Source organism: Lemur catta, chromosome 21 (assembly GCF_020740605.2).
Source record: "Lemur catta isolate mLemCat1 chromosome 21, mLemCat1.pri, whole genome shotgun sequence".
Lineage (NCBI taxonomy): Eukaryota > Metazoa > Chordata > Mammalia > Primates > Lemuridae > Lemur > Lemur catta.
The window spans coordinates 14,314,232-14,337,375 of NC_059148.1; the positions used below are offsets into that span (position 1 = coordinate 14,314,232).

Here is a 23,144-nt window from a genome sequence, read left to right on the forward strand (position 1 = left end):
TCTCCAGTTCCACCTAGGTTGTTACAAAAGGTATTAGTTCACCATTTTTTTTATGGCTGAGTAATACTCCGTGGTGTACATATACCACATTTTATTGATGCATTCATGTAGTGATAGGTACTTGAGTTGTTTCCACATCTTTACAATTGTGAATTGTGCTGCTATAAGCATTTGAGTGCAAGTGTCTTTTTTATAAAATGTCTTTTTTCCCTTTGGGTAAATGCCCAGTAGAGAGATTGTTGGATCAGATGGTAAGTCTACTTTTAGTTCTTTGAGGTGTCTCCATACTACTTTCCATAGAGGTTGAACTAGTTTGCAGTCCCATCAACAGTGTATAAGTGTTCCTTTCTCTCTGCATCCACGCCAGCATCTGTTGTTTTGGGACTTTTTGATAAAAGCCATTCTCACTGGAGTTAGGGGATATCTTATTGTGGTTTTGATTTGCCTATTTTTAATTTTTTGAGGAAATTCCATGCTGTTTTCCATAGCAGCTGCATTATTTTATATCCACACCAATAATGCACAAGCACAAGGCTTCTAATTTCTCCATATCCTTGCCAACATCTGTTATTTTCTGGGTTTTTTTTTTTTTTTTTTTTTTTTTTTGAGCATGACCATCCTAATGGGGGAAAAAGTATTTCATCGTGGCTTTGATTTGCATTACACTGATGATTACTGATATTGAGCATTTTTTTCATATGCATGTTGGTCATTTGTGTTTCTTTGGAGAAATGTCTATTCAAGTCCCTTGCTCATTTTTAAACTGGATTATTTGTTGTTTTTTTTTTTTTCATTGTTGTTGAGTTGTAGGAGTTCTTTATATTATATATTCTGGATATTAACCCCTTACCAGATATATGGTTTGTAAATATTTTCTCCTATTCCATGGGTTGCTTTTTGACTATGTTGATCATTTCCTTTGCTATGCAGAAGTTTTAAAGTTTGATATAGTTCTCTTTGTCTATTTTTTTGTTTTGTTGCCTGGGCTTTTGGTATCATAACTAAAAAATCATTGGCAATCCAATATTGTAAAGCTTTTCCCCTGTGTTTTCTTCTAGGAGTTTTATAATTTCAGGTATTATGTTTAGGTCTTTAATCCATTTTGAGTTAATTTTTGTATATGGTATAAGGTGAGGGTCCAACTTCATTCTTTTTGCATGTGGATATCCAGTTTTCCTAACATCCTTTGTTAAAGAGGCCATCCTTTCCTCATTGCATCATAGCCTTTGCACTCTTGCTAAAGATCACCTGACCATACACAGAAGGGTTTATTTCTGGGCTCTTTATTCTATTCCAGTGGTTTATATGTCTGTCTCTATGCTAGTATCATACTACTATCATAAAGGGTTAATATCCAGAATATTTTGATTCCTGTAGTTTTATAATAATGTTTTGAAATCAGGAAGTATAAGACTTCCAGCTTTTTGGTTTTCTTCCTTAATATTGTTTTTGTTTTTGCTATGTGGGGTCCTTTGAGATTCCATATGAATTTTAGAATTTTTTTCTATTTCTGCAAAAAAAAATGCCACTAGGATTTTGATAGGCATTACAATGAAATCTGTAAATCACTTTGGGAAGTATGGACATTTTAACAATATTAACTCTTCTAATCCATGAACATAGGATGCCTTTCATTTATTTGAATCTTTAATTCTTTTCAGCAAAGTTTTATAGTTTTCAGATTATAGGTCTTTCGCCTCCTTGGTTAAGTTTATTCCTAAGTATTTTATCCTTTTTGATGCTATTGTTAATGAGATTATTTTCTTAATTTCCTCCTGAGATTGTTCCTTGTTAGTGTATAGAAACACAACTGATTTCTCTGTGCTGATTTTGTATCCTGCAATATTGCTGAATTTATTAGCTCTAACAGTTTTTTGGTGGAATCTTTGGGTTTTCTACACATAAGATCACATCATCTGTGAATAGAGATGGTTTTACTTCTTCCTTTCCAATATGGATGCCTTTTATTTCCTTTCCCTGCCTAACTGCCCCGGCTAGCACTTCCAGTACTGCGCTGAATAGAAGTGGCAAAAGAAGGCATCCTTGCCAAGGATTCCTCATCTTATAGGGAACACTTTCAGTTTTTTGCCAGTTGGTATGACGTTAGCTGTGGGCTTTTCATATATGGCTTTTATTATACTGAGGTAATTGCCTTCTATTGCTAGTTTGTTGTATGTTTTTATCATAAAAGGGCATCGAATTTCACTGAATGCATCTTCTACATCAATTGAGATGATCTTGTGATTTGTTCTTCATTGGGTTAATGTGGTATATTACATTGATTGATTTTCATAGCTGAACCATCCTTGCCTAAGAATAAATCTCCCTTGGTCGTGGTGTAGAATCCTGTTAATGTGTTGTTGAATTTGGTTTGTTAGTATTTGTTTGAACATTTTTACTTCAATATTTATCAGGGATATTGATCTGTAGCTTTTTTCTTGTATCTTTGTCTGATTTTGGTATCAGGGTAATTCTGGCCTCACAAAATGAGTTAGGAATATTCCTTCCTCTTCAATTTTTTGGAAGAATTTGAGGATTGGTGTTCATTCTTCTTTAAATGTTTGGCAGAATTCTCCAGTGAAACCATCTGGTCCTGGATTTTTTTTTTTAATTGGGAGGTTTTTGATTACTGATCAATCTCCTTACTACTTATAGATCTATTTGGATGTTTTATTTCTTCATGATTCAGTCTTGGTAGGTTGTTCAAAATGTATTTTATGGGGAGAATATGCAAGATTTACTTATGGGTTGGGATGAGGGAAAGAGAGAATAATGGATGATAATTAATGTTTTTGTCTGAAGCAATTAGCTACATGATGGTGCAGGAATCAGAATAAAGGTTAAGGTAGAAATGGGGAAACTCAAGAGTTGGGCTTTAGATATTTTAGACTAGAGATGCTTATAAGGTACCCAGACAGAGATGTTTAGTGGCAGCTACACATACAGATCCAGAGCTCAGAGATGCCTGAGCTAGAGCAGAGGGAAAGAAGGTATAAGGGTATATACCCTTAGAGAGCAGAGAGGAAGGAGCAGTGACTGAAACATGGTGTTCACCAAGAGATAAGAATAGATAATAAACCCAGAATACCTTCCTAGGGCCAGATCATGGTGACAGGCTCTGAAATTTGCGTTTTATTCTCTGTAAAGTGAAATTACAGAAAAGTTTCTTTTTTTCCCTTTTAAATGGCAGAGTCATTTATTCATGGCTATTAATTTCTGATTTTAAAAGTAATATATGCCCATTGTAAAAAAAAAAACTAAAAAATAAGGAAAAGTATAAAGAATAAAATAAAAAGCACCTAAAATCCCACCATCTGCTTTTAATTACCACTAACACTATGGTAACACTAACACTTTTAATAGCCACTAACACTAAGACTATTTCCTTCAAAGAATTTTTTCTTTTTATACTCATATTTGGTATATATTATAAAATCGAAATTATACTACATATAATAATTCTATATCCTACTTTTTTCATTCAATATTTTGTCACAAACATTTGACTATGTGATTAAAAATTTTCTATAGACATAATTTTACTTGCAACATAATATAGATGAATAAATATAATTTGACATTCAATTATTGTTGGATATTTAGGTTGTTTTTCATTTTTAAAAGTAATATATAGGCCTATGACGAATATTTCTATGTACAGATCTTTGCTCCATTTCTAACATGGAGAATTTTGGGATCAAAAGGCAAGAACCTGTTAAAGATTTTTTTTTTTTTTTTTTTTGAGACAGAATCTCACTTTGTTGCCCAGGCTAGAGTGAGTGCCGTGGCGTCAGCCTAGCTCACAGCAACCTCAAACTCCTGGGCTTAAGCGATCCTCCTGCCTCAGCCTCCCGAGTAGCTGGGACTACAGGCATGCGCCACCATGTCTGGCTAATTTTTTCTATATATATTTTTAGTTGGCCAAATAATTTCTTTCTATTTTTAGTAGAGACAGGGTCTCGCTCTTGCTCAGGCTGATCTCGAACTCCTGACCTCAATTGATCCACCCGCCTCGGCCTCCCAGAGGGCTAGGATTACAGGCGTGAGCCACTGCGCCCGGCCAAGATTTTTGATACTATTTGCAAATTGGTTTTAGAAAGGCTAAATCAATGTATATGCCTAGGATACGAGCCTGTCCATTCACTATATTCTTACCATCACTGAGCATTGTGGTTTAAAAAATACTTAATAATTTTACAGATTAAAAATAATCTATCATTGAAATTTTCTCAGTTTTCATGAAGCTATGAGGCACAAACTGGAGTCTCACAAAACTCCATACCAGTAAAATCAAACAACACCAATGAAGTGTTCAATTTTAATATCACAATCTAAAACATGAGTTTAAGCTCACAAAATACGAAAAAATTTCTAACAGGATTACTCCACAGCAACAGGAAAGGATCTAAGCTAGTGAGGGCAGCCAAACAGAGTGATACTGAGCATCAAGCCACACGACCTGCTAGAGATCTTAAGGACTCATCATAACTTGTTAGTTTTCTGTACAGGGCAGAGGGGAAAAGAATAACATGGGGAACGCAAGCAAGTTACCGTCCATCATCCTCTCTCCCTGCCATTGATGAAGAGATGAACTATAATCTAAAATACATTTTTCAATTCAAAAGGCACCTGGAAACAGAATTATTCCACCCCCAGTGCCATATAAAAGAAGGGCTTAGGCCCAAGTGTTTGGAGTGAAACCATGGTGCCCAAGGAGGAGGAGAGCTGGGAAGAGTAATTCAAAGGGTAATCCCCTTCCTTCTTATGGTGAATTTTAATCTAGATACCTGAAAACTAGGAGTAGCTGGATTTTCACAAGGGCTGGGCCCTATAAATGATTGGTTCAGACTGAGATGATGAGGGTGTGGCCCCCACATTACCATGAGGGAGAGGCACATAGAAAAAAACCACTTTTGTGTGTGCAGAGGTTTCAAACAGCAGGTGCTGTACACCCAGGACCTTCATGATCTTGGCTGGCCAGCAGCGGGAACACAAAACAGGCACAGTAAGCAGGGCAGACTCTGGCAGTGCCCATTTATGACACTATCAAAGGGAGAGAGAATCTTGGCTTGGGGACTCAAAGTCCCATCGGCAAGGCTGATCCCATGGTGGACATGCAGTCACCATGCTCTCTTCTCCCTGCTGCTGTCCCTCCGTCCTCAAGTATTTGAGTGCTTGCTGTGTACAGGGTACTACACTAGAGACTGGGGATTGTGGTGAACAGGGCGGACATAGGCCCTGCTCTCACAGAACTGAAAAGTAGTCAACAAGGGAGTATATAAAATCTTTTAATTAAAATTGCAGTATGTGCTTAAGTGAAAACGCAGAGTATAATGAGAACGTGGGGGTAGAGGGGTTGGAAAACCTTTTCTGAGCGTTGTAAAGGTTTCTTTCAGGAGGTGATATCTGAGCTGAGCTCAGAAGGATGACGAGAAATAAACTGCTAAAGGCTACCCTAGGCGGGATGCGCAAAGGCTTTCAGTACCCCTGGGTGGAGGAGACCTCTCAGGTGGTCCTCCTGCCTCCCTTTGTTCAGTCCTCTGCTTCTTGTCAACCTTTCCGATTATCATTTGGTTTCTCATGTAAATCTAGTTGCAGGCAGAGAACATACACAATAACGGGTATGCTGGCTTGTGCTGCTCTCTCTGAGCTTGGTTCATGAAAGTTCGCTCCCAAGAGGGAAGCCTCTCTGGGCATGTTAGCAACATCACTGAAGTTTTCAAACTTGCAAGGCCGCACTCCAGAGCTCGCTCTCAGGTCCGTGAGAGCAGGGCTATGTCCGCCCTGTTCACCACAATTCCCAGTCTCTAGCCTGGTACCTCACACAGAGTAAGAACTCAAACACTCGAGGAAGGAGGGATGGCAGGAGGGAGAAGAGAGCACCGTGACTGCATGTCCACCACGGGATCAGCCTTGCTGATGGGACTTTGAGTCCCCAAGCCAAGATTCTCTCTCCCGTTGACAGCGTCAGAAATGAACATGGCCAGAGTCTGCCCTGCTTACTGTCTCCTATTTGTGTTTCTACTGCTGGCCAACCATCCCCCTCTAACTCTTGCTTTGGATATGCAACACCCTTGGCCAGGCTGCCGTCTAATCACACCTGCCTGAGTGTCTTTATGTCGGCTGAAGCAGCTTCGTGTACCTCTGGCCTAACCTACTTTATGGTCATTTATAATTTAAATCTCAAAGCGCAGCCTTACTTCCAAGTTCTTGGGGGTTACCATACTGTTAACCCCCTACAACTGCCAAACTCTCGTCTGTCATTCTGTTCTGACAGTGACACTCCGGGACGCAAAGCAGTCATAGGAGAAATGAGACAAGCATATGCATGCAGCTAAAGCCTGTTCATACGCCATAAAAACAGAAGCTAGAATGACATTCTTACATGTTTTGGCCATTTTCTAAAAATATGATATTAATTTTGATAATTAAAAACAGAAAAAGTACTGGCCCGGAAGTCTGGGTGAGATCTAGATTGTTTTGATTCTGGCTCTGACACTAACTTGGCTGCCAGCAAGTCCTATTTCAGTGCTGGCTTTTGTCAAATAAAGGGGTTGGACCAGATGACCACTACAGCCCTTTCGATCTTGATATTATCCAATAGTTATTTTTCACCTAAGAACTCCCTCCCGACTTCATAAGCACCCCAAAGATCGGTCTAGCTGCTGGTAATGACCACCATAGACTAAGAAGTCTGGGGGAAGCATCTCTAAAGAAATCATGGAGACACCTCAGGATCTCCATAATTACAAACGAAATCATTCAGGAGACAGGCAGATGTTCTAGGGACCCGACAGATTCTCTGACACACAGAGCCTCTGGACACTTGTTAATCACTGGCTGGAAAACTTTGATGCCTGAGAAATCTAGTTATAACCCAGCTCTCAAGAACCCTCTTCTTTTGATTTTCCCCAGAAGGAGAGTCTCTGTGGAAATTATTTTCCACATGTAAAATAGTCAGTCATTATGATAAAATGTTTCCATAAGCTTACAACTTTTACAACCTTTGCAAAAAGCAGTTCTCTTCTCTAGTCTTCATCTTTGGGAGTTCTCCCTTCACCTCAGTCCCCCAACACACAGATCTGTGCACATGTCCTGTCACTGGTGCTAAATTACTCTCTCAAAGAGGTGGTCAGCTGTAGTACAAACTCATTATATAACGTTTATAACCAAAAATAATCCCGGTTTTAATTAGCTGGCATGTTACATTCAAAGTCATGCTTATGTCTGAACAGTTTACAAACCCTGCCTAGAGAATGGGCATCTCTGATGAGGCCCATCTCAGTTTGAAGGAAAATTACCGAAAAGGAAAAAAAAAGACCACTCCAGGGCTTGCACTCCAGAGACACATATTTGTTTCTGCTGCAGCAACTGTGAGGAGACTGAGCACAAAAGTGTGAATTCCAAAAGATCTCTTCCATTAGTACGGATAGGATGTTTACCAAAACATAACCCTGAGATTTACCTGCAGATGGGCTTCAGAACATTTCACCACCTACCTTAGGTAGTACGACTCCACCCCCAGGGCCTCCCGGACACTGGCGATGTACTGCTCCAGGGCCGAGCTGGCTGCGATTGGAAGGGCCGCGCTGCCGCTGGCCTGGAAGTCACCGGAGTTTTCCACTGTATTATCACCCAGGTAGTGTTCGTGAAACTTCAGAATTCCTGAAGCAAGACAGGCACGGCCGACATTAAACACGATTGGAGTGGAAGGAGGGAGAAGTGAAAGGCAGGGGACAAGGAACACTGATGCTATATGTGACTTCTTTAACAAGCATGCCATCCTGCAAACCATGTGAAGAAATCCTGAAATCCAAGGTCTCAAGAGGGCTCTCTCTATTTTAGTCAGTGCCCTTTTTATAGCTTTTACCATCAGGTTTGGTGCTTGAAACCAGAGAATTCTAACTACAGCTCTTGCTTTTGATGGTATTTTCAGAAGCTCTTGGAATTATGACTACTTCATATGTATTCCAAAACAGATGCTTCTTAGAAGCACTAACTAGGGAAAGTCTCCTTTTAGGACTAGTGCATGGTATGCCAAAGGTATATTTTCTGCAGAAACTGAAATCCTGAACAAAAATAGCACTGGCCAAATGGAAATTGTGTTATAAAACACCTTTCATTTCACAAAAGCAAGTCATAATAAACATATAGTATAAAGACCAGATAAAAACACCTTAAACCATTTTTAAATAAGACAAAATGGTCAATGGTCATTAATAGATTAAAGGAGCAAAAAATGATGGCTGCGTGAAACTGAGGCAAGCCACAGTGGTTTTCTGGCAATAAATAGGACATGCTCTCAAATGGTAATGAGGTGTGTCAGCTCTGGGACATGCCGGTCCCCTCTGATTGGATTAGAGCCCCCAGTGGAAGCTTCAGAGCCTCATTAAGAGCAAAAAGGAACGGAAAAAGCAACAATAGGAGCCTCATTATACATGGCTCATTATTACAGGGCTTTGGATATACCACCTGTTAAATCATGTCCCCCAAATGTAACAACCACAGAGAGAAAGAGCTTGATACCTCCCTGTCGTCAACCTCGTCCTCACGAGTATTAGTGCCACTCTGGGAGCTGGGATACACAAGGATTCCACTGTGGCCAACGTGCATTCACCAAATTACCAGGAAAATCACAACTTAAAACCTTGAGCATAAAAACGGTCAGAGGGTAAGGATGCTCTTTGTGGAAGGCCCACAAAGAACATGGAATTAAAGGGAAAGACTATAAAAAATAATGCTGAGGCATAGAATGTATAGGCACAAATGCTCAGAATCCAAAAAGCATCTGGGAGCTGTCATCCAGCCATCATTTTTTTTTTTTTTAAATCAAAGGGATAGAAACATAATGAAGAAAGCCTTGTCAATTCTCCCTGGCACTTAAAGTTTTTGAAATTAGCTTACAGAAATTCAAGAAGCCCATTCTTCAAGATTCCCAATTATAAGATCCACTTCCCCAGTCAATAAACTCTAATTGGATCTGGTATGTCTCCAACATGGTAAAGCCATCAGCATTTTATTATGCAAAAAATATGGCCCTAACAGCTAATTAGTGTTTCTGTATTTAGTGAAACTGTTACAGCCTGAACATTTAATGCTGATTTAATCAAAGAGGATTTTTTTACTTCTGAAATAGATTTACAACAGAACTGGTTAAAAATGGGTTTTGTTAAACTCAGAAAATTCAGGCATAAGACTTACTTATATTCTGTGATAGAGCTGCTGTTATCATTTTAGTGTCTTTAACTTTACCATGACAAAGGGTCACAATTATTAAACAAAGATACAGATAAGAAAAAGATCGGACTTGCAGTCATCACTTTATTAGCTAATGAACAGCAGCTGCCGACACATAGGGACGCCAGAGCAATGAATCCTCCTGCTCTTAGTCTTCCTCGATAAATATCTGCACGTTCAACAGCAGGGGAATGAGAACGCTGGGCTGTCTTACTAATTGAATGCTCAACCACGGCCTATTCACCACAGCTGAGGTTTTGCTAAAACCTGACATGGGCTCCTCAGCCCGATCTAGGATGATGTGTCTCTTGCACCTCTATCATCCGCTTCCGGTTCTAGCGCTTTCACTGTCCTGCTCCCACAGCGAGAGATCTCACCTGCCCCAGGAGCCAGCAGCCAGCTGTAGAGGTAGCCTGCGGCCAGGGAATAGTACAGCACCAGTCCCCTCTGGCCATTGACCGTCTCCAAGATCTGATCGACAGTGATTGGGGCGTAGGGGTCGGAGTCCTGTTGTCCTGTCTGTCGTTCCACCAGAAGATCAGCAAAGGCCCTTGTCCGTCCTCTCTCCGCCACGGCCAGGGCTTCATCATGATGGCCTAGGAGGCAAAGGGCCAGGCCGGGGGGTCCATAGTGAGCGCGCTTACTCCGAAAGGGCCATCAGAGCCCGGGCGGAAACCTCACCGCCTCTGCCCTCCAGTATGCGGCAGGGTCTCGGCCACACTGCTCCAAACTCAACTCCCTGCCTCAGATGGCAGGTGCAGCGTTCTCTATTACAAAACCCCACATTTTTAGATTCAATGTGACTAATTCTACACTACTCTAAGCCCTGGGACCTTCCCCTGTCTCGCAGCCAGCAAAAAAGAGCCAGCGTAGTTCAGTGCACTCGTCCTCAGCCTTGCACGTTCTCTGCCTCACAGCCCAACTTGCCCTATTCCCGTGGTTCTCCGGTCCTGACGCTTTGTACTCTGCCTGTCCTCTCACTTCCCTGCTCAGCTTCGACTCTGACTGGGCACCGGCAGAGGGGATCTAGAAGCCATGTCTCCTGGCCGTCTCTCTCTCTCCTCGGTGCAGCCCCATCTCCCCACTCCCCCCAGATCACACCTCCATCTCTTTACGCAGGGAGGTCCCTCTCCTGGGTGTGCCCTTTCCCCTGTCTCTGACCTTGTCTCCAAAGAGGGATTGTCATAGCTGCCCTGCTCAAAGGGCTACTGTAAAGATTAAGAGTGGCACTACCTGTAAAGATGCCTGGCAGGTTATTTAAAGCACCACATGTATATCAGGTGGCGTTATTATTGTTGGAGCCGATACCTCATTCCATTCCGGGCTCCCACATACTTCTCTTCCTTATCCCCAGGGGCAAAGGGTTTTAGCCTCTGAGGTCTCTATTCCTTTAAAATTGCTTCTCTCTTTCAAGCTTTTCCTCAGTTTTGCAATCCAATTTCTAGCCCCACTTCCTCTAAGAAACTTGTCTATAATCTAGTTTAAAAGCTAATGCACCAATATTAAAGCACAAAAATCATAAAGCAGCATACTTCCAAGTGAGGACTGTTTATAAGTACTGAAGGAATGCAGTGCAGAGGTTTTACTTGTGTCGTAAACATAAATATGAAAAAGGTGCTAGAACGAGGGTCCAAAGAGAGCAGGCAGAAGCAGGAGACCAGAAGCTGCAGCCCTGATAGTGCTTCGAGCATGCCTTGCTTCCTGCGGTTCTGGTATAGTAGAAAGTGGAGATTGATATGTGCATATGCAAATGTCTTCTTTTACTCTATTAAGTTATTAACTGGAACAGCAGGGACAATTTCTGTGCACATTGGAAAATTGGCCTCAAAGTGCTAGACAGACTTAACTGTGATTATAACAGATAAATTGTAATCCCAGGCAATGAGCACATTTAACAGAAACATTTTTCAAGAGGAAATTTGAGTATTCCTACACATACAGCAAAGGCCAGGCTATTGAAAACACCTCAGCATCCAACTTCAAAGACTTTGTTAGTTCCAGCGAATACCTCCCAGGAAGAGGCAGATGACAGGGGAGCTGGAAGGGGCTGGCTGTGACAGTTAATGTCCAGGTGAAGGGAGATACACGCTGCTCCATTGTGATGGGCACACAGGCTTGGGGAAATTATCACTGACTCTGTCTCGGCCTAGGAGGCAGACCCAGACGGCAGAAACCTTCATCAGACAGCGACACTGAAAGCTGCGTGGCTGAGGAAATAGGGAAGAGACCAAGCGTCTTCTCAGGTACTTCCCTTTAGTTAGATGCTTGAACCAGGTGTTAGTGGTGAGAGGGAACCTAGGAGGAAGTCACCTGGTTCAGGCGTCCCTGTCTTGGGGACACCTTCTCTGGCTCCTGGGCCTGCCAGCCAAGCAACTCTGTTTCCGCAGTGTCTGAGTTTACTCTATCCTAGTGCCCAGCACACTGTCCTGGACTCAATGACTCATGTCTGTTGATGTGTTAGGAGCTTCTTGAGGTCAGCAACCAGCCTCCTTGACTATAAATCCCCAGGGCTGGCACTCAGTACACAGCAGGGGCTCTGCCCATCTTTGTTGAATAAATGAGTGGATGTTCATTGGCTGGTTGTAGTTGCGGCTTCATATTCTGTTGTGACAACGAATTACATTTTGTCACAGTGGTCACGAAACACCTTAGCACATGCACACACACTACCCCGGCTGCTCTCACCTAGGCTGACGAGCACCCGCTGCAAGGCCTGATAGGACGACGTCTGCAGGTCGAAGAGGGAGAGTTTGTAGTCCGTGCTCAGCTGCGCCTCGTGTCGGATCGTTTCAAACAAGGCCGACGCCCGGTAGAGCTGCAAGTAGGGGGCAAGAACGTCACCCATTCCCCAGAAAAGACAGCTTTGGCTCAGATCTTGGTGCACAGTCTAAACATTTGTTAAAGGTTTGAAAGAATGAATCTTTATTTCCAGGTAGGTCTGTGTGGACCTGAAAAGGCATCAGATCATATCTGGTAAATTATAATTTATGTGATCAATTTTTTACATATAAAGGGGATCTAAAAGACAGGGATTATATACTTATGGTCTGAAGGATATAAAAAAAATCAGGTATTAATCCAACTAAGTGCCGATTTTTATTAAAACAAACAAAAAGCCTCTCCTCTTGTCATCAGGCAACTGGAGTTCACCGCCTGCCTGCCCCGCAGTGCGGAAGGACGGGAGTGGGCACAGGTGTGGCAAAGCCATGCTGGGAACAATGAGGCTGAGCAGAAGGGAGTGCCACAGTGCCGGGGGGGACAGCGTTTTGAGGGGGTTCAGTGCTGTAAAGCCGAATCGAGCACTGTCCCCTACCGCAGTGCCCAAGGGTCACCTCCCCAAGGAGCCACGCCTGCTCGCACGGACACAGCAGGGACCAGACGACGGACATCCCTGACAGGGACACTGTCCTGTTGCTCTAATGGGCTCCTTCGGCAGTGAGGCCACGAGACTTTTCTGACTCTGATAGTTTATACGCTGGAAACTCAGTATCAAACTTTAAATTTATCCAAACTTAAAAAAAACCCAGAATTCTAAGACAAAGAGATTTACACCAGGAGAGAGGCAAGAGGGAGGGATGTGTTCCTAACTCTGCCACTAATTTGCTGTGTGACTTTTGGCAGGACTCGGAGCCTCGGTTTCTTCCTTTCTATAAAGGGGATGGTTACTCTACCTCACGGGGTCATTTTGAGTAATAAATTCAGGGAGTGAAAGTACTCTGAAAATTGAAAATTCGCTATATCATACAAGTGTTAATTCTTACAACCAGGAAAGTAGAGAATTCACTCTTTAAATTGCCTTTAATAGTTTTAAGAGTGCAATAAAATACCCTAACGTTCTGGGCTGCTATGGCACGAACTCAGTCACACCATGTCCTCATCTCCTGCGAGCACTCTGGACAGGAGCCTTGGCTTCCTCGTCCTTGTCCCCCCTTTGCCTAGCACGGGGCCCCCCACAGCACTCGTTCGCTGGCTATTGGGATGAGCGTGCGATCTCAGACGCAGCCATCTCCCTACCCCTCCTACCTCCCAGAGGAAGCCCACGGCTCTAGGGATCCTCATCTCCAGAGCCCGCATAACAATGGACCTCTCTTCAACTATCTGTACATATGCAGAAACACAGACTTATCATTGGACAGTGAGAGAGAAATTGTATCTATTGATGTATCTGGAAACCTGCAGACATTAAATCAATAATTATGAATTAACTCAAGGGCAGAGGTCAGCACCTCTGGCGAATGTCATCACCACCAGGCGGTAATCCCAAGGCCTTCCATGCTTCTGCAAACACAACCCACTCGCGCCAGGGGTTTTCCGGCTCACCTGGTGCTGGGCCCCCTCCAGGTTTCCGCTGGCCCAAAGGGAGAGGCCAAGACCATGGCGGATCTTGGCCTCATCTTCTCTTCGGCCCAGTTGCTCAGCTAACCTTAAACCTGAAAGCAGATGGAGGAATTTAAGGAAACATAGAAGACGGATAATTCCACTCTCCCAAGGAGTCCCGGAGGCTAATTTTGCTTCAGGTGTATGCAAAGAATGTGAACAACACGGGCGGATAAAATGCAGGACAAGAGCTGAATCAGCCAAGGCAGAATAAGCATTGTCTTCAAATTCTGTGTGGGGAGCGACATTTCCAGGACATTCCAAGATGCCCCAGCGAGAGCTCAGGCGATGGCTATCAGCAGGGGACAGGTCTGCAGGGCAGGCGGAAACACTGGAACAAATGAAACCTAACCTGGCCGCCCTCCCAGATGTGAAATCGTTAGCTTTGCAAATGAAAACTCCTGGCTGATAAATGTATCTGTTTCTTTGACTGAGAAAGGTCTTCCTGACAGTTAAATGCAGAAACCAAGATAATACTTTTTCCTATCTCACGTGCACGGCATCTAATCAGTGTTGATGGGAGACACATATAATGTTCTCCTGAAAGCAGGATATGCACACGCCCTGACGTGTCTTCTGTCACCGATGCTACTGACATATTTCATGTCCGATTTGTTTTTCCTTTAAGTCTGAGACTTTGAGGCACCTCAGTGGGGTTGCAAAACGAGTGCTATTATAAGTCAAAAGCCTTAAAGGGGGCTGTCCTTATTTTGAGAGCCCTCGGATAGACACCTGCAGTTTGGGTCACTTACCCACAGCAAGCTTCTGGGTTTCAGGACACCAGCAACCTCCAGGGTTTTGTGAGAGCCAACTCTGAAGGCCGTCATTTATGGCACCAGTCACTGGGCAGCGCTCAGAATCGCTTTGCCCTCATTATCCTGCTCTCTGTACACAGACGCTACCTTCTGCAGAGACAGCATGCAGGATCCCACAGTACAAACGCACACACAAAGGAAGGACTTCCTTCTTCTGATCTCATTCAGGGTGGATGGGAGCCTGCCTCTAATCACGCTGGGACTGTGCAATTTCAGCCTTTTGAAAAGGAACTGAGTCGGTTGAGAAAAGTGATACTCAGGTTCAAGCTCATAATATTAACATTTCAAGATGCACATAATTCAGAAAACTTAGAAACAATATTTTAAGTTTAAATCATATCATTGGGTAACAAAAATAATATCTGCAGATAGTTCACTTTTTTTTTTTTTTAAGAGATGAAATCTCACTATGTTGCCCAGGCTGATCTTGAACTCATGGCCTCAAGTGATCCTCCTGCCTCAGCCTCCAGAGTAGCTGATACTGTAGGCACACACCACTGTGCCTGGCAATAATTCACATTTTTAAACACTTCACAGAATAGGATAACACATGAAAGAAGATGGTTTTTGGGAGAAAACCAGGAGGATATTGGTTATTTTAACCTTCAACAAGCTAACCACATTAATCTTCAATATAGATGTCCCTGCTAGGTCAAGGTCAATGAGTCAGAAGGGATTGGTTATATAACCCCCGTAAGTCACTAAGTTGCTCCAGGCTCCCTTTCTTCATTTGCAAAAAGAGAAAAAGCTGGATGAGACCGGTAGTTTTAACCAGAGGTGCCCATGCAAATCATCTGGAGAGCTTGTTCAAAGACTCAGAGCGGCCCCACCGGTGAGATGCTATTGCACCGGGGCAGGGCAATGCCGTCTGCAGCCCCTTCCCCTCAGAAAGCCAGGAGAGCGAGCACCGGGGTGGTTTCCAGCTGAACTAGTCATTGCAAGAGGCTGCAGACCCAACTCAGAGGACTCAGAAAGCACCTTCCAGGTGTCCTGCACCTGTACCAGCTCAGAGATCGTGAAAAGAGGCATCTGATGTGGCCCAGGAGGGACGACACTGGTTGCCAGCTCTCCAGTGGACACATCCATGAAACAGACACTATGGAGTTGCTACAAATAGGAGTTTTAGATCTCTGTAAGGCTTAAAAATTACAAAACAATAAAAATTAACTTGAGTGTTTTCCATACATATAGACTTATGTTACAATGTCTCAGGTAAACCAGCTGTTTCATAGAAAGAGTATTTCAGGAAGTACAAAAGAACACAGCTGAAAAGTCCTCAGACACTGGGCCTGAAATTAATAGTTTTCACAAACTCAACTGAGAGTCATTCCTAGTCTGTTGGAATGTTACCACAGTCAAGGTTCAGGAAATCAAAAGCCAACATTCCCATTTAACACACTGAGGCAGAGCCCCTCCTGGACTGAGTGGGGGCAAATAAGGTCTAGGAGGTGGCTGGAAGCCTCTCAGTAACCTCTCAGCCTGCCAGCAGCACAACCCCCGGGCCGTGGACCACCATCCCCTTGCCCGTTCCCCCTTCTCGCTTCCCTCTCTCCAGGCTTCCCCACTGGGGCTCAGGAGAACAGGGGAGACGACTGCCCACCCCTGCCTTGCTCTTGTGAGGTCAGAAACAACTCCAGACCGGGTGTCCTTCCTGGGTCAGAAAACCCAGGCTGAGCCTTGCTCCTTAACTAACTGACCACACAGTCAGGATCGAGTCACTGTACTTCTCTGAGCCCCCGATGACTTGGCTACAAAAACGATATGAATAAAAAGATACACCTCTCAAAGTTATTGTGAGAATTAAATCAGATTAAATAAACTGTATATGCAAAGCCCCTTGAAAACTATTTATATAAATCAGAGTGTTTGCTTAAAATCAGCAACTCTTTCCTTTTACCAGTGAGCTGAACGCACACCTGCCCCCTTTTCCTTTCTAGGGTGAGAGGATCCGTGTGCCTGGGTGAGGGGCCGGGCTTCTAGAGCAGCAAGCCCCACCGGGTGTCCAGACCTGGAGGGTAAACACGCTGCTGCGGGACTTGTGCTCTGGGAGGAAGGAAGAGTCCAAGGACCAGCCGTGTTCAGGAAACTGCGTGGCACCTGATGGCCGGGTTCCAGCTTCCAGGCCTGCCTGGAACAAGTCCCTACGGTGGCACCAGCCCAAGCACCGTAGGTAATAAACACTGGGAAGGAAGCCTGGTTTTCTGCTTGTGTGACCTTCAGACTGATGCTTCTGGATCAGACTTCAGCTGCCATGTCAGAACTGACTTCTACACAGTGTTGACAGTTTAGATATTTTCTAGAGGGACAACAGAACTTGGAGCAGATAAGCATTTTCTTCAGATGCAGACCCTTGGCATTTTAGAGGAGGCAATCTTATGTGATTCATGTTCTATAAGAATATATTGTTCACCCCATACGGGGATTTGGAAACAAGGCAGGTATCAGCTCCTTGGGCAGCTGGTGGGCAGCAGATGCCGTCACTGGGAGAGTAAGACAATCTGGGTCCAGAGGGAACAGGGTAAGGTGTTCTGGGCAACGAAACATCTAGCACTATCACGGGCCACCCAGTGAGGGACACTGTGGTTCTGGAGTTGAACTGACAATGTGGTCTGAGACCCTCACTGCATGCAGAGGTGGCCACTCATACTCACACCACGCACTCTCCCCCCACCCCCCGAGTCTCGCGTTCTGACTCTGTACTTGCGCCCAAGTAGATCAGGAGACCACAGTGGGCCTTTTCACCTACCTTCCTGTAGGTACATGACTGCCTGGGAATAGTTCTGCAAGGCATGATGTGTCCTTCCGAGGCTACTGTACGACACCGTCTTGGCCACCAAGTCGTTCATCTGTGCAGCAATGCTCAAGTGCTGTTCCTGGTAGACCACGGCCCTCTCGAAGGTGCCTAGGGATTCGTAAGTCAGGCCCAGGTTCCCGTAGGCTCGGCCCTGGCACGTGGGGTTGTTGGTTTCCTCTGCTATCTGCAGATCAAGCTGGTGGTACTGCAGGGCTGTGTCGTACTCCCCCATCTGCTGGTAAACGCCCCCCAGGCCACAGGCCGCGTCACTCTCCAGGGCTCGGTCCTTCATCTCTCTGGCAATGTTCAGCTGGCGTTCGAGGCAGGAAATGGCTTGTTCGTAATTCCCTAATTGGCTGTGCAGATTTCCCAGCTCTCCATAGGCCTGGGCTTTGTTGAAGGCCTCCCCGAGCTCGTGGGCAACCACGAGCCTCTTTTCAAAGCACACAAGGGCTTGCTGCAAGCTCCCCATTGCCCTGTGGGGATGTAGACACAAAAGCAATGATATTATTTTGTGCAGGTGCAGACACGCTAAAGCCCCTGAGAAAATGAAAAGCATTTGTCACTGTCACTTACTATAGAAGCTCTTAACTCCTCTTCTAGCTAAAATCTATCATGTGCCCTTAGAGTGAGATGCAGAGGAATTTCATAATCTGGAAAGCAATTCAAAAGTCATCCCTTAGTGACCTTCCCAAGAGCTTGAGATTCAATGGGATATACACCCCAGAGGAAACATAAAATATATTAATAGGCACAATGATAGCAGGTGAACTGGTTGGTTCTTTGGGCCTCCCAATTTCCACTACTGCTTAGACTATGTTTGTGAAATCGCTTTACAGTGGCTATAAATCTTTCACCCTGAGCTTCTCAGAGCACTCTGTGGGTGAAGATTTAGTTTGACCCTTGCCCTTCCTCCACTCCAGGAGCCTTAATCCCCTGCCTCTCTGGTGGGGGCCGTATACTCTGCAGACACAGACACCTTCTTGCGTTCCCCGCATCCAGGAGAAAAGCACCAGCTTGGCCAAGTGTGTCTTTCTGTGCTGCTAGGAGATGACATGGTAAGAGTGGGAGGAACATGGATTTTGGCAGCAGACCAAACCAGTTGCGCAGGGCACAGGAATTCCTTTCCCTGAGCCTCAGTTTCTGGTGATAACAAATCCCACATCCCATAGTAGACGCAAAATTGCTTTAACTATTCAGTAAGATACCTATGCAAGGTGCCTGGCACGATGCATGATACCTAGTACATGTTTATTCACTCCCCCTATTATCAGGTGGCTTTTCCTAAAAGCAACACAATGAGGTCCAAGTATTTGGTGGGTACAGATGTTGTACTAATAAACACACTCATATAATGTGGGAGGCTTTCAGCAAAGATCAGTTAAGGTGATTTATTTACCTTTCCCATCCCTATTGTCTCTTTTATCCTGCTCATTATAATGCTGTCAAACAGGCACTGCATTTGGAGTGACAGAGCCCTAGGTTTGACTCTCAACTGTCCCTTTTAAGCTGTGTAATCTTAGGCATTAACCCAACCTCTCTGGGCTTTAGTTTCTTCTTCCATAACAGAAAGGTAATAATATCACCTGCTTAATTCAAAGAACTGTTAGAATTAATAAACTGCCAAGCAGACATGAAGTTGTCATTATTGTCACAACCACTCTTTTTGCAGAACTATCAACCACATTTGTCCCCTGTCATTTTTACCTGTGTCCATTTCCTAGACCCCGGTAGGCCTTGGCTTGGTCTTGCATGCGATTTAGACTCTGGGCAACAGACAAATACTGTTCATAGTATTTGATAGCTTCCTCATAGTCACCCAGGGCTTCGTAGCAATCCCCCAGGTTGCCATAGGCCCGGCCCCTGTCAAGCACAGACTCATTTCCGCTTAGCTGCTGCAGCATGGCCAACTGCTGCTCGAAGTAGCCAATGGCTTCTTCCATCACGTTCATGTTCATCTTTGTGATGCCCATGTTGCCATAGACCTGGGCCTCTAGACTCGGATCCTTCAGCTTCTGCCCTAGATCCAGCTGCTCTTCATAACACTTGAATGCCATGGTGTATTTCCCAAGGGCCATGTAGACAGCAGCCAGGTGCCCATGAGCTCTGCACTCCCCTGGCAAGTCGCTCAGCTCCTGATACACCTCCAGTTCCTGCGTGTGATAACCCAGGGCCTTGTCATACTTCTGGATCATTCGGTATGCAGTGCCCAGGGCTGCATATGCACTGGCCTCCAGTCTTCTGTCCTTTACCTGATGAGCTAAGCCCAGCTGCTGCTCGTAGAATTTTATTGCACCATTTACATCTTTTTTACAGATGAATATATCGCCCAGGTTCCCTAGGGCTCGAAATTTAGCCTGGGAATTATTCAGGGACTGGGCTAGGGACAGTAGGTACTTTTGACACTCTTCAGCTTTACTGAAATTCAACAGAGCCTTGAATGCCAGGCCCAAGTTGCAGTAGGCTTTTGCTTGGCTCAATTTGTCATGAAGGTCTTTGGCCAGTGCCAGATCCTGCTCGTAGTACTTTACCGCCTCCTGGTAATTTCCAAGGCAGTAATGGGCATAGCCAAGATTGTGGCAGACCTTCCCTTCTCCTTCCATGTCTTGAAGGTCGGGAGCAAGCCGGAGGTACTGTTCGTAATAGGGGGCGGCCTGGACGTACTCTGCCCGAGAGCAGTGGAAGTTGCCCAGGTTGCTGAGGGCCCGAGCCTCGCTCTGGATGTCTCGCAGCTCCCGGGCGATGTTCAGGTGGTTCTGATAGTGTTGCAGGGCCCGGTCATGGGCACCCAGGGCCTGGTAGGCCACAGCAAGGTTCCCATGTGTGGAGGCCTGTGAGGCACGGTCGTTCACTTCCATGGAGATCTGCAGCTCCTGCCGGTGGTACTTGACTGCCTGGTCGTACATGCCCAGAGCGTTGTAGGCATTGCCCATATTCCCATAGGCACGGCCCTGGGCAGCATAATCACTCAGCTCCTGGGCGATGCACAGGTGGGTCTTGTGGAGTTTCAGTGCAGTGTCATAATCGCCTTTCATCTGGTGTATAATTCCTGAGAATGAGAGAAGAAGAGGGGAATAACTGATTAGCGACTTTGAAAAAAATGTAATTTGCAACTCAATTTATAGTAAAGTGCAATCCGGATGAATTAAAGAATTTAAAATAACAGAAGGTAGAATTAAATATTTATCATCTCTCCAGAGGGAGGATAGCTTTCTAAGCTTTGAAGCAAAAGAAAAAAACATTGACAGATTTGATTACAAAAATAAGAAATTTTGTACTACAAATACAGATCTAAAATTAAAAGGCAAACCCAACACTGGAAAATATATGAAACATATGAAAAAGTTCAATAGCTATTGTGTGTAAAGATTTCACTTGGTTTGATTTAAAAAAAAAATCAAGATCCCAATTTACTAAAATAGGCAAAGAACTATAAGTGCCAGCAGACAACTCACATGCAAAGAAACACAGAGTAACCACAGGGGAAAATGCTAATTTTCTTTAATAATCAATGAAATGCAAAATAAAACCCTGAGGTACCATTTTACGTCTACCAAATTAGCAAAAAGAAAATTTAAACACAACCCCTATACTGATGAGGTTGCCCTGAAATTGCTAAACACATCAACAGCTGGGGACATAAACAGGAACAACCTTTGTACAAGCATCATGGCAAGACCCACAAACACGATCCGACTCTGACCCAGCAATCTCACTCAAAGGAAAGTATCCCAAAGAAATCATTCGACAAACATAAAAGCTTGCATAACAATACGTATGACAGTCTTCGCTGCAGCATTATGGAAAATCAGAAACATCTTAATGCCAACCACTGGGGGACTGTGTAAGTACAGTTTGGTATATCAACTCAATTGAGGATTATGTAGTCATTAAAAAGATAATTATGAAGTCTATGCAGAAAATTGGGAAAAAATATTCTTATAATCATGTTAACTGAACAAAAGCAGGAAACAATGCTGCCTGCTCCCTGTGACAACTAGAAAATAAATATTTGCATATGGACAAGACCTTGAGGGGATTATGCAAGACTAAAACTAGTTGCCTTGTTAGCTGATGGGATTTTAGTGATTTTTGTTCTAACATTTCTTGTAATTCTGCTATACTGCTTTTACAGTCAACAATAATAGTGCTTCAAACAACTCTCATCAACTATGCTGTAGCTGCTAAGCTAAGCTGCTGTTTTAACAAGCAGTTCAGAATGAGATGTATAAATATCATAACTATAAAGTTCTTCCGAATGAAAGATATGATGGTAACTTATGAAGTGGCTTTAAGGGGAGCCTGGTTCATCCCAGTTGGGGCTGGCATGGGGGCCACCACTAGAAAAGGTGGAGAGAACCAAGCGTGCAAGCAATTTTCTCTTTGCCCTTGGTCTTGAATATACTTTTCCATGCATCAATATGTGAGTTTTGCAGAGGTGACTAAAATCTGCAGAAGCACAAACACTCAAAAACACCAAGGTGGGATCTGGTTAAAATGTCTGAACTGAAAACAGAGGCACTGAGACAGAAAGCTGTCAAAACCCAGCCTCCACAATTTGCTGACCTCTATGACACCCTTCATTCATTCATTCATTCATTCCCTCACCCAGCAAACAACTGAATATTTATTGTACATTAGAACTCGTGGTGGGCAGTAGGGGTAGAGAGAGAAATGAAGACAGGAGTCTGTGACCTCAGAGAGCATACAAGGTCAAAAGGGAGACAGTCAAGAAACGGATAATGTCAGTACACGGGATCAATGCTGAAGTCAGAGTGGGGGCGGGGACGTGCAGGGTGACCCTGCCGGGCCACTGTGCTGGTCCCGACTCCCTCCCCTGCCTGCCGTGGGGATGTGACCTGCCACAGCAGTCACGCCTAGACCTGGGACCCAGCCATCTCTCTGACATTAACTGGACTTGAGGTATTGGGTAAATCACTTAGCCTTTCTGAGCCTTATGTAGGTTCATCTATACAATGAAGAAAATAATAATCATGATACCAACCTTACAGGGCGGTAGTGAGGATCAAATGAAATAATATATGGGCACGTACATTGTAAACTGCAGAGTGAAATTCAATTAGTTACTGAAATCATTATGTGCTTCCAGGAAAGGGAATTCTTAAGATGGCAGAGGTTAAATAAACTATGATAATTCTTCTGAATATTTTTTTAATGAGTAAAATATTTCATAATTTAAAAATAACTAAATCCTTTAGGATTTAAAACTAAATAAATACAATGGAATAAACATGATGACATTCAAAATGGTGAAGTAGAAGTTTATATATTGACATGGGAAGAAATTTGTAATATCTTAAAGGGATATATGGGCACAAAACAATACATTTTATAAAAAATTTAATAGAATGTGTATATGTACATTTAAATACACACCTATAGCAAAAAGTTTATTTAAATGTTAACAGTAATAATCTTTGGGTGGTGGAATTGCAGGGTTTTTTTCTTTTTCCTTGTCTGTATTTTAAATATTTTTTCTATGATGAACACATAATCTGTGGTTTTAAAAAAATTATTTTTGGACTGTTCCAATAAGACAAGTAACATTCCTGGGTATTGGGGTTTGGTCACCCTCCTGGGTTAGCAGTCACTAGCATCCTAGCTGGAAGGATCAGAGCTTTTCAGAACCTGTTTCAAGGTTAGAAAATCTAAGCTTTTCAAGAGGAAATAATACCTTAGCATCACCTCGGACCCTTTTAATGATAAAAAATTATTAGTGACAGAAACATTTCAGTTCTAAAGACCTGAATTTAACATGCATTCCTAAACCAGTTTTATCTAAAGAGAAACTTTTACATTTCAAATTTCCAGGTCTTTTTAGAAGAAGTTAATCATTTACTCCCTCTTTCCTCAGCTTCATCATTTCTAAAATGGGGGGCAAAATATCTGCCCAGCCACGA

General features: G+C 43.6%; 1 protein-coding gene across 1 annotated transcript in view; it reads right to left on the minus strand.

Moving 5' to 3' along the window:
* TTC28 (tetratricopeptide repeat domain 28) overlaps positions 1-23,144 on the minus strand; it is a 533,622-nt gene that overhangs the window by 78,639 nt on the left and 431,839 nt on the right. The window contains exons 7-12 of the mRNA XM_045534372.1: positions 18,931-20,272; positions 17,176-17,699; positions 13,558-13,667; positions 11,923-12,052; positions 9,615-9,833; positions 7,500-7,665 (exon numbers count right to left, since the gene is read on the minus strand). Coding sequence (XP_045390328.1) covers positions 7,500-7,665; positions 9,615-9,833; positions 11,923-12,052; positions 13,558-13,667; positions 17,176-17,699; positions 18,931-20,272 — 2,491 coding nt within the window. The remainder of the gene's footprint in view (positions 1-7,499; positions 7,666-9,614; positions 9,834-11,922; positions 12,053-13,557; positions 13,668-17,175; positions 17,700-18,930; positions 20,273-23,144) is intronic.